This window comes from Hyalella azteca, unplaced genomic scaffold, assembly GCF_000764305.2.
Source record: "Hyalella azteca isolate HAZT.00-mixed unplaced genomic scaffold, Hazt_2.0.2 contig7095, whole genome shotgun sequence".
NCBI classification, from domain to species: Eukaryota; Metazoa; Arthropoda; class Malacostraca; order Amphipoda; family Hyalellidae; genus Hyalella; species Hyalella azteca.
This window is the reverse complement of record NW_025937227.1, coordinates 317,679-328,724: the sequence shown is the minus strand read 5'-3', so window position 1 is coordinate 328,724 and position 11,046 is coordinate 317,679. Positions and strand designations below refer to the sequence as shown.

Genomic DNA, 11,046 nt, shown 5'->3' with positions numbered 1-11,046 from the left:
TCCTAGGCTTCCCAGCAGACTGTCAACATGGCTTTATTGCCGGTAGATCCTGCACCACTAACCTCTTGTTTACTTTGAGACAATGGACCTGTCTGCTGAACGAGAGGACGCCAGTAGATGCAGTGTACCTCGATTTTGCCAAGGCATTTAACAAAGTCCCACACAAGCGGTTGTTGCGTAAAATGAAATCTCAGGGAATTTTGAGTAATGTACTCAAACGAATCAGAGATTTTCTAGTCGGGAGGCGACTAGGTGTCAGTATTATTAGGACCGTATCAGGCTGGGCTTCTGTGCGCAGCGGCGTGCGCCAAGGAAGCGTTCTCGGGCCTTTTTTTCGCTGTGTTTATAAACGATCTGCAAGAAGCTGTGCCTAGCGTGTGCTCGATGTATGCTGACGACACAAAAATTTGCAATTCAGGGAAGAATACGTCGCAAAAAGTACAGTTGCAAGGTGATTTTGACAGGTTAGTTGAGTGGGCTGAAACGTGACAGCTGCGTTTTAATGCTGACAAGTGTAAAGTAATCCACCTTGGCATGAACAATAAAGAGCAAGATTACAGTATGAGAAGACATTGTTGCAACGAGAGAGTGATGATGTCGAAGTCGACAATGGAAAAAGATTTAGAAGCTTAAGTCGACAATGAAGAAAGATTAAAAATTATTAAGCTTCCAAGCCTCTGTTTTCGACGTTTGCGCGGTGACCTCATCAAAGTATACAAGTATACTCACAGTTTATCCAAGATCCCAGAAGGAGTCCTAGAATTTGAAACAAGAACAACACCTAGGGCCACTGCTATAAACTAAAAAAACTACGTTGTAGCACATGCATGCGACTACATTTCTTCTCGCTTCGAGTCACCGACATGTGGAACAGCCTCCCTGATGTCATCGTTGACGCTTCTAGTTTGAACGCGTTCAAGAACAGACTAGATAAAACTATGGAAAATATATGTAAAGATTTAAAATGCCTAACACCATATCGAACCCGGTGGAAGTCTAGTAGCTATTTCAAACTATCGTCAGTCATGAAAAGATCCGGTCAAATGACACGATTTTAGATCTTCAATGAACAAGTCACAAAAAGTTCAAGATTCGGCGACAGTCCACATCAGGCCTACTCCTCAGCGCCGACATCACTATGTTATGTTATGTTATGGGGTAATGAGCCACTCATATGTAACTTATTTTTTATCTTTAATGCTCAATCATACAAATTTGCTTGGCCAATTCTAGATTAATACTCTTGCGTAAATAATTTGCATTCCAACGTATCGGCGTTTGAAGCTCCTGATGTAACTTTATTATATTGTATTGATTATATATTGATGAAACTTGATTAACCGCTGGGCAGGGTGGCCCAGTGGTTAAAGTTCAGAGTACCAAGATTGGCGCAGAGAGGCGCGGGTTCGACCCCAGCTCTGTGCGTCAGTTTCTGGTCAGAATCGGCGAGGAGACCGGGCGGTTAAGGAAAGCAGAATTGTAGCAGTGAGTTGCGCGTTCGAGACCGGAAAATGCTGTAACTGTTCTGCGATGTTAAGAATTGGGGACAGGCCTACAGCCTACTAAACGCTTAAGCCGCTATTATTATTATTATTATTATATAGTGATTCCCATCGTTCGTAGTTAGATGCTCTCACTTACGAAATATCATGTAATTACCACCCATATTTAATATTTGGAAAGCTTAGACTCACTTGCAGACTATTTGCATGCAGATCCAAATTTTAGAAATTTAACAATAATTTGTCGTGCTCTCACTTCTCTAAAATAATAAAAAAATCCGATATACATAATAAAGACTGATAGTGACATTGTGTGCTCCTTATGAAGCACTGTTCATAACCGAAAAGCTATTGTACTTTTTTATTAGATTTACCATCTTTCATCATCGTTTTAACATCTCAGCTACTGAATATATTATAGCTTTTATCGACCGCTTCCAATCGGACGGCTCGCTTGCCATGTGACAATTCTCGCGTGCAGCTTGAAGGTCTTTTACGAACACTAATAACAGCCTGTTGATTATGATAAAAATGACTGATATGGATTTTCAAATTCCCCAGCAGATAGCATAAGTTCCTTTACTCTTCACAAAACGTAGTGGATTGTCATATATGCCTGTGGTGCTACTGTGACAGCTGACATGGACGTGGTTGTGTGGCGATGCTTGCTCGTTTTTTTCGTTATAACAGGCAAGGGAAACTTTCTCGCGACCAAATATTTTTTAGATTTAGGTCATTGTCATTCTTGATAAATATGAAAATTTTTTAATAAATGTGAACAGAAAGACGGACTCATTCACCTTAGTCCGTGCTTCCTCCGCAGGAGTGACGAGCTCTGAAGACCTGGGGACGCAGCAGTTCTTCGATGGCTTCCCTGACGACGTCTGGGACTCGCTGGAGACTGAGGATGTGGTTTCAATTGTCAGCCAATTTATAGAAGGTGATTCTATTATATTGCTATCTAAACTTGAAAAATATCTGTTTCAATAGATTATCTAGTAACTTGCTATAAAATTTCGTTCCATCACAGTTTTCACACCATTCTCTCCTGAAGCGTTTTTGTTGGTGGACTTTTTGTAATATCATGTGAAATGCTTTAAAAATAAGACATTGCAGAGTTATCATCGCTTGACTCGCTAACTCCACGTGACCTGAACCCTCCGCTGCTGGAGGCAAACGACGAGCGCTCCAAGGTATTCTGCGAGGCGTGTCACTTGGCCGTGGGGCGCTTGATCGGCGCCTACGTCAATGGCACGTCTTTGGACGTCCTCTTCAACCGCACGGTTGATTTGTGCATTAATCTCAACATCTCAAGTCCTATGTTTTGTGAACAGATGATCGAAACATCCAAGGTGAGCAGCAGTGATATCAACAGTTTGGGATAGATCAATATCCGGGCTTTAGTAATATCCAGACTATCACGAAAGATAAGTTCATGCAGGCAATGTCACGAGAAATGCGCTCATTCAAATTTAAACACGTCCATAAAAGCAACAGTTGCATTCATAGCGGAGTGACCAAATCAGTGCTACAATGAGTGAGTGAGTTTATTGTGTCTAAATACCTGAAAAATAGTTGTATTTAAAAAATCGGCGCAGCATTTTTTTAAGTTAAATACCATGAGCCAGGTACTGATAAATAATTGTGCGAGTAACAAAACGTTTATGATACATACATTCTCTGATTCTAAATTGAGGCGTCTTAACCTGTACTTGTCATATTTTGCGTGCAGCCTCAAGTCAGTTGGATCATCACACACTCGAACCTGACGGCCAAAGACGTGTGTGGGGTCTTGTTTGTGGGGCAGGACTGTAAGTCCGACAACCCTGAACGGGAATGGCAAATCGACCTGCCGTCAAACGAAAAACCACCGCTCAAAAACATAACCATTGCCCCGGTGAGAGCGAGCAAGGAGTCTTAACTCGAGTAACGCTAGAACTCCAAATTACCGCGGTCAAAGAAAAATCGGTCGCAATTCCAGCACACTTCCTTCAATTGACAATAATTCACACAGCATTTTAATCCAGTGCTTCTTGTGAACCCGTGCTTCTTCATACTAAAGGTTGTATAACATTAATGGCAGCACATGAGCCTTTGAGCGCTCGAACTAATGTCATAGCCTACTTCCACTCAAATGTTGAATAGATATTTTTGTTCGTGTTCGTTTCATGCTTTCAACATTCTCAGGTAATAATTTTCACACTCATTAGCATTTACGAGAAACTATTATTCCACCAGGGATCTCCGACATTGAAAGTACTGCACCTGGCAGACACCCACTTCGACCCTTACTACAAGCCAGGCTCCAACGCGGTGTGTGACGAAATCTTCTTTTGTTGCCGTGAAGAGAGTGGTGAGTAGATTTTATAAAGCATCTAAATTACGTTGTATAGTGAAAATGTTTACAAATAGTTGAGGAAAATCATTAGATGAGTTCAAAGGATATTATCAATCACGTTAGACGAAGCAATATTGTAAAAAGTGTCGTACGGACCGTGATTCTTACAATGTACTCGTAGCTAATGACCTGGTGTTGATTCATCTGTCATTCATAGTATGGTATTCAAGACATAAGAAATTTTATCGGATTTTTGTATAAAGTCTTATTATTATTATCAGGGCCCGTAAAAGCACCCGAGGACGCGGCTGGCTTCTGGGGCGACTACCGAGCTTGTGACTTACCCAAATGGACCATTGAGGCCATCTACGAGCACATTCTCGCCGAGCACCCGGTTTGTAGTTTATTAAAACTTCCATTTTGTACATGCATCTTTCAAATAACTCCAGTCAATAACATAAAATATTTAACTTATAATTGAATAGTGTTTCAAACTCTCGCGTTCTGCTCCAGGACATTTCGTTCATCATTTGGACGGGTGACCTGGTGCCGCACGACGTCTGGAACACGTCCCGAGAGGGCAACCTGAACATCATCCGCGAGTCCGTGGCTACGGTGGCACAGTACTTCCCATCCATCCCCGTCTTCCCTGCTCTGGGGAATCACGAATCCGATCCAGTGAACGCGTCAGTCGGCAGCAATGGACTTTGCAGTTATTATGATATGGGACTTGTTCAAACACGACTATTGAACGGAAACTATTCCAAGGTTTCTGAAAAATTTGTCCACTCGTTATAAAACGATAGTTTACTGCAAAAGAACTTCGCTGCTGACAAAGTAATTTTGTTATAATTGATTCATTAGTATTTACCTATTTTGATTTAAAAAGAACTTGTATGCGAATTGATGGGAAGAAATTTACTTTAAAACAGATTCTCTCAACCATACATCGACAACGAGTTCAGCATGGACTGGCTGTACGGCGAGGTGGCAAGCCTCTGGCAGACGTGGCTCCCGGAAGACGTTGCAACAACAATTGCTTACTCCGGTTACTACATTGTTGACGTGAGTAGCTTACACAAATTTTTCGTTTGCAATCGATCACTGATGTCTTCAGTCTTCAATTTTATGCTAACCTGCAATATGCTTCGTAAAACACAGTATAAAGCAAACACTATACAGTTATTCCTTAATTTTGTTCCAGGTTTTTCCTGATCTACGATTGATCTCCGTGAACACGAACTATTGCTACAACTATAACTGGTAAGATGTAGAGGTGGTGATGGTGGTGCCACTAGGAAATATGGGAAAAGATCAGGACGTGGCTCTGGGTGACTAGAAAGAAGAAGGGGGAACGGAAACGATGGTAGAAAGCGAAAAGTCGCTTGGAGCATAATTCGGTTTGACATGAGTTTTTTTACTGGTTCAGTGGAATAGAAAACCCATCAGGGCTCTGTAGAGTATTAGGTACGTGAGGCTTGCTTTTTAGTACATTACTTTTTTTAGTAAATTATTTATACACGTCATACTAATTTTTATTCCTTTTTTATCATTATGTATCTTTTGGTGATTTTTTATTGTTATATTTTTATTCTTATATATTTTTTTTTAATTGTACTTTTACATTTAATTTATATGGTCGCTTGACCAGCGCGAAAATGGAAGGAGATGATGAAGATGAATAATATGTGATGGTAATATAACATTTTTCTTTTCAAACGTGACAGTCGCGATTAATAAAATTTGCAACATTATGCGCGGGAGCTGTGGTGGTCAGTAACTGTAGCTTCACATTGTCCGCAGGTGGCTGCTGTACGACTCAGTGGACCCTGGGGAGGTGCTTAAGTGGATGGCTGGGGAGTTGCAGAGGGCTGAGGATGATGGGGTGTACGTGTACCTCATCAGCCACATCCCCTCAGGGAATGACTGCCACTACACTTGGAGCAGGGAATACTCGAAGATCGTTTCTAGGTGAAACTGGAAATGGCAATATACTCCTATACTTAAATTATATTTTCACTGTAGTTTTCTGCTTTGGCAATGTATAGTCACATCATGCATGGTCCAAACTTGAATATCTTCAATTGAACGATTCGTATGACATCCGTTTATATTTTACATGATTGCGCAGATATGAAGGAGTTATCGCTGGCATCTTCTACGGCCACACTCACAACGACCAATTCCAAATGTTCTTTGACTATGACAATCCATCACGGCCGATCGAAGTTGGCTTTGTGGCTCAAAGCCAGACAACTTACTCGGACCTGAATTCTGGATACAAGATATACACCATCGATGGCGGCCACGAAAACTCAACCTACGTAAGGACATTTTGAAGCAAACGAGCAAAAACTCTTCAAACGCACATTAATCGGAAGCTAGGAGTTGAAATCTTGATTGGCCACACAAGAGGAAACCGAGGTAGACAGTTTCAGCACGACATCAAACCCTGTTTCACATATATATTATTGTGTTCCAGACCGTCTTGGACCACGAGAACTGGTACTTCGACTTGGATAGGGCAAACTTTGAGATGGTACCAACCTTTGAAATTCTGTACTCTGCCAAGGATGCTTATGGGTGAGTGCAATTCTTCACCAAAGGGTGAACGGAAGTGTGTGTGTGCATGTGACCACGTTCAAATAATTTTCTGTAAATTCGAATCAAAATTAATAAATGAATAGTAAAAACGTTTCCACAAGCCAACTTTTAAAAATAACTATGTGATTAGCCTAATCTTTGTTTTTGGTATACTATTGTGAGACAAAAATTGTGATCATTGCCACCTAATTCTTTTCGACATCGAAATGATTAACTCCTTAAGCACTTATTCGTGGTCAGCATGCCAGACTTGAGCCCGCAGTCGCACCTTGATCTTATCTACGAGATGGCGCAGAACAACAGCGCTACATTCGACCTTTTCTACAGGTGAGCTTCGATCTGAAGTGGTCGGTAGATACTGATGAAGTTGTGATATTTATTGTCTAGTACCTTTAAAGTTAGTGAAACTTTTATGATGTTGGTGAGTAATGAAGCCATTTATTGTCAAGGAAAAGCCCATCTTCGCTAATGATGAACAGGTTACAATTAAATAAAATCTTACATTTTAGTGAAGAAAAATTCAGCATAAACTACAATCAGCTTCACTGAATTATTTTTCGTCATACGTTCAACTTTATTGCCTAACTTTGTGTGAAATTAGAGGCGAATTCCCATAACAAAATATTGACGCCTGCGACAACCATAATATTTTTTTGAATATTTGATTTCAGTACAAACATGACAAATTTTCACCCTTTTTAGCGCATTTTCTCATTTATGGAAAAAATGCACTATTGTGCTCGCCATGTCCGTCTGTCCGTCCGTCTGTCCGTGACCTCAAGTTTTCGTCGACGAGAAAATGCGCTCTCTGTCACTCACTGCAGTGAGTACTGAGTTATATTTTTTGAATATTTATTTGATCAATCGCACGTATTTTAAGCCATTATAAAGCAATAAAATCTCAAATCAACGAGTGATGAGCCATTAAAATTATTCACAATGTACTTGTACTTCACAAATGAAATAAAAAAAAAACAGGTAACACATGTGGAAAAAAAATTGTTTGTTCAACAATATTAGATAGTAAATCGTTATCGGACATCTGGCGCACATATATATTTGGTATCGAGAACACATTACCTTGTCCCACATCGAACAAAATGATATCGGAAAATCAGACACACACAATTATTTGATAACACGTGTGATAACATAATACGTTGTCCCACAAAGAAAATAAAAAACATAACTCAGTACTCACTGCAGTGAGTGACAGAGAGCGCATTTTCTCGTCGATGAAAACGTGAAGTCACGGACGGACAGACAGACGGACATGGCGAGCACAATAGTGCATTTTTTCATCATAAATGAGAAATTGCGCTAAAAATCGTTATCCTCCCTCAGGAACTACGTGAAGGCCGGCAGACCGAGGATGGAAGAAGGCTGTGACGAGGACTGCAAGAGCGACCTGCTGTGTAGGCTGCTGGTGGCCGACACGTCAGACCGCTCCATCTGTAAGCAAGTTCTGTAACTTGCATTTTGTTGCTATTTGTAATTTAACTGAGAAAATTATTTAAATTTCCCATTTTATAATTATTTGCGGCTTATGATCATGCTTATTTTGATTATTTATTATTACAACAGTTTGCTCTAAATAAGCTGACGATTAGCTTCAGAATATTAGTGTTGGGATTATACGAAAGACTGCGCTCGGTCAAACACGAATTCGAGAACACTTTTTCTTGAAAAACTGGCTTCGTCGATTGTAATGGTTTTTAATTTGACCGAGATTATTTCATGGTTTAATTTAATGCATTAGACATGAAATAATTTCAATATGTTCAGTAATTTACCAAAAATCTCGCAGTCACTTCTGCAGCAAAGGAACCGTGTATTTTTACTGCTTATTTGGCCTAGTCACAATTTTTGCCGCAAGTCGTCAATTCTTTCACAAAAATTAGTGTTCTCTCATGCTTGAGATTTCCATATCCCACACCGACACTGATTTCTTATAATTAATAAGGTGAAACTTCAAACAATGAGTGACTTTGACAGCCGATGCGAACATACTGCCTAGATATTGAATTAATGCAGGATATAATTAGATTCAATATTGAAAGTGGATCGCTCTACTCATTTTCTAAATTGTATTCCTTTGTGCAACACATTTTTGTTCCATGAATAAATTTTACATATACTAACATTTGCAACTTTAAACGTAATTTAACTTTGATAAATTCAAGCTGCTACATATTCTTAATGAATAGCATTTTACACTTACTAAACTACAAGTATTTGCCATACTAAAATTTAGGAACAGGATTCATTCTTCAGCACAAACATTGAGTAGCAGTAGTCTTTGCACTGATAATTCACCGTATGGTATATAATAACAGGACAGGATTTATTAAACGTGTGACTTTCGGTTCTGTATGAGTTGTTCAAGCAAAACGCTGGCCTGCCTAACCTGTAGCTATTCAGGGCTGAATATAAAATTAAAACTTAAATCTACCGTAGTGATTAATCAGAATGTCAAAATATATAATAATCTGTGTCAATTAATGTTCAGTATTTTGAGTTGAATCGCGTAGCTATTTTTACATGGGGAATGGAAGTACGAAAGTAATTAGGAAATGTGCTCTCTTTTTCTGAGCACATTTACTCCTTTCAGGTGCACTGTTAGAAAAAACGTTGAAAAAACGGTCCCGCCGGCGTTCTAGTGGCCGGTCGCTCCGTGAAAATAAACTGTTTCGCCGTTTTTATCAGATGTTTTACGGATTTCTAGTGTTAAATTAGAATAAAAACGGTGACACGGTGTTTCTTTTCAAGTGCCGACCGGCCACTGAAACGCCGGTAATACCGTTAACGGGAATTTTTCTAACAGTGTGGCAGAGTGTTTTTCAATGCAATAATTTCCCAATTTTAACCGGAGAATAATGTACTTCATATAGAATTATATACTACGATTGTTATTACTATTATTGTTTTGTATTTTTACTTCATTGTTTTATGGTTCCAGATGTAGCAAATATATATTGTGAAATAAACAATATTATTTTCCTCATTGTTCTAAAAGTACCTACTAAATCGTGGTAAAAAAATTGTTTAGTTTGCTATCGCTGGTGCTTCTTGATGAAGCTGGCAGGAGGGCCGGCATAATAATAATAATAATAATAATAATAATAATAATAATAATAATAATACTAAAAATAATAATAATAATAATAATAATAATAATCGATTCTTAACTTCGCAGAACATCCACAGCTTGTTGCGGGCTCGAACTCGCAACTCACTGCTTCAAATTTTGCTTTGCTTAACCGCCCGGCCTCCTTGCCGATTCTGACCAGAAACTGGCGCACAGAGCTGGGATCGAACCCGCGCCTCTCTGTTCCAATCTTGGTACTGTGAACTTTAACCACTGGGCCACCCTGCCTATTAGTTCATTCCACTGCTCATTATGGTCGAAACACTTATCGGAATATTTTTTGAAATAATAGGCAGGCATCTAAAGTTGTGCCCCAGCGTGCCCTAGCTAAATAGTGCCTCATAACGAACTCCGACTGCGCGTTATCGTAGAATAGCCTTATCAGCTGCGTTTTCTCCTAACACATGCCTCATCTGAATATATTGAACATGACTTACGTCAATATATTGAACATGACTTACGTCCCAGAATAAACTTCAAGGCAGCAATAAAGTTTTGAGATAAGGTTCTGCGCATAAGAGGCTCGCAGCAGTCACCAACGAGGCGTTTAATTTTTCATATTTATTTCTGCGATCAAATATGAAATGCAACTCAGTTTTCTTATTTTTCAACTGCAGTTTACTTCATTTTTGGCGCATTTTCTCATTTATTGAAAAAATTACCTATTGTGCTCGTCATGTCCGTCTGTCTGACCGTCCGTCTGTCTGTGACTTCACGTTTTCGTCGACGAGAAAATGCGCTGTCTGTTACTCACTGCAGTGAGTACTGAGTTATATTTTTTTATAGAGTGACAATGATGCAAAGTAATTTTTAGCGCATTTTCTCATTTATGGAAAAATGCACTATTGTGCTCGCCATGTCCGTCTGTCTGTCTGTCTGTCTGTCCGTGACCTCAAGTTTTCGTCGACGAGAAATGCGCTCTCTGTCACTCACTGCAGTGAGTACTGAGTTATATTTTTTTATTTATCCCTCTTAATTTATGAAGAGAACTGAAGAGACATGGAAATTCTTTGAAGAGGTTAATGATGAGGGTTCTGCTTAATTCAGGGCTGAATAAATATTGTAGATCAGGAGTTCAAGAGAAGGCTCAATGTTTTTTCAGTGCTTTTTTTTTACTAAAGAATGATACCATCTCCCAACACCTGAGCCAGATGCACGTATTGAATGATATTGAATGAACGCAATAAAACAATATCGAAAATAGGAAATATACAGGGATACCAATATATAGAAGTACATTATCTGAAATCTTATATAAGCTCACTCCAAACTGTTGTTCACTTGACAGCGATGAAAGAGAAATTAGACTTGGAAAATAGCGACTGGCCAACGGTCCAATTTAATATTTCGGTCCCAGTTTGAAAATAAATTCATAATGTTAATTTTTTTAACGATTCGACAAACTTTTGAAAGTACTCTCTTCGTCTACATAGCTAGATATAACTGAAAAATTA

At 39.2% G+C, this 11,046-nt stretch overlaps 1 protein-coding gene across 1 annotated transcript; it reads left to right on the top strand.

Moving 5' to 3' along the window:
- The first annotated feature begins 2,120 nt into the window (after positions 1 to 2,120).
- On the top strand, positions 2,121 to 7,945 carry LOC108667023 (sphingomyelin phosphodiesterase). Its single transcript, XM_018154005.2, has 14 exons — positions 2,121 to 2,192; positions 2,326 to 2,442; positions 2,619 to 2,854; positions 3,235 to 3,399; positions 3,741 to 3,855; positions 4,122 to 4,234; positions 4,354 to 4,526; positions 4,773 to 4,905; positions 5,045 to 5,103; positions 5,644 to 5,811; positions 5,972 to 6,164; positions 6,323 to 6,423; positions 6,685 to 6,771; positions 7,789 to 7,945. Exons 1-14 carry the CDS (start codon positions 2,144 to 2,146, stop codon positions 7,913 to 7,915), a joined length of 1,836 nt encoding a protein of 611 aa, XP_018009494.1. The 5' UTR covers positions 2,121 to 2,143; the 3' UTR covers positions 7,916 to 7,945.
- Positions 7,946 to 11,046: the final 3,101 nt, after the last annotated feature.

Bases quoted from the DNA above. Each gene is read 5' to 3' on its own strand.
- LOC108667023 (XM_018154005.2), top strand. From the start codon at position 2,144: ATGGACGTGGTTGTGTGGCGATGCTTGCTCGTTTTTTTCGTTATAACA. The intron at 2,855-3,234 runs GTGAGCAGCAGT...TTTTGCGTGCAG, and splicing joins AGATGATCGAAACATCCAAG to CCTCAAGTCAGTTGGATCAT. The intron at 4,906-5,044 runs GTGAGTAGCTTA...ATTTTGTTCCAG, and splicing joins CCGGTTACTACATTGTTGAC to GTTTTTCCTGATCTACGATT.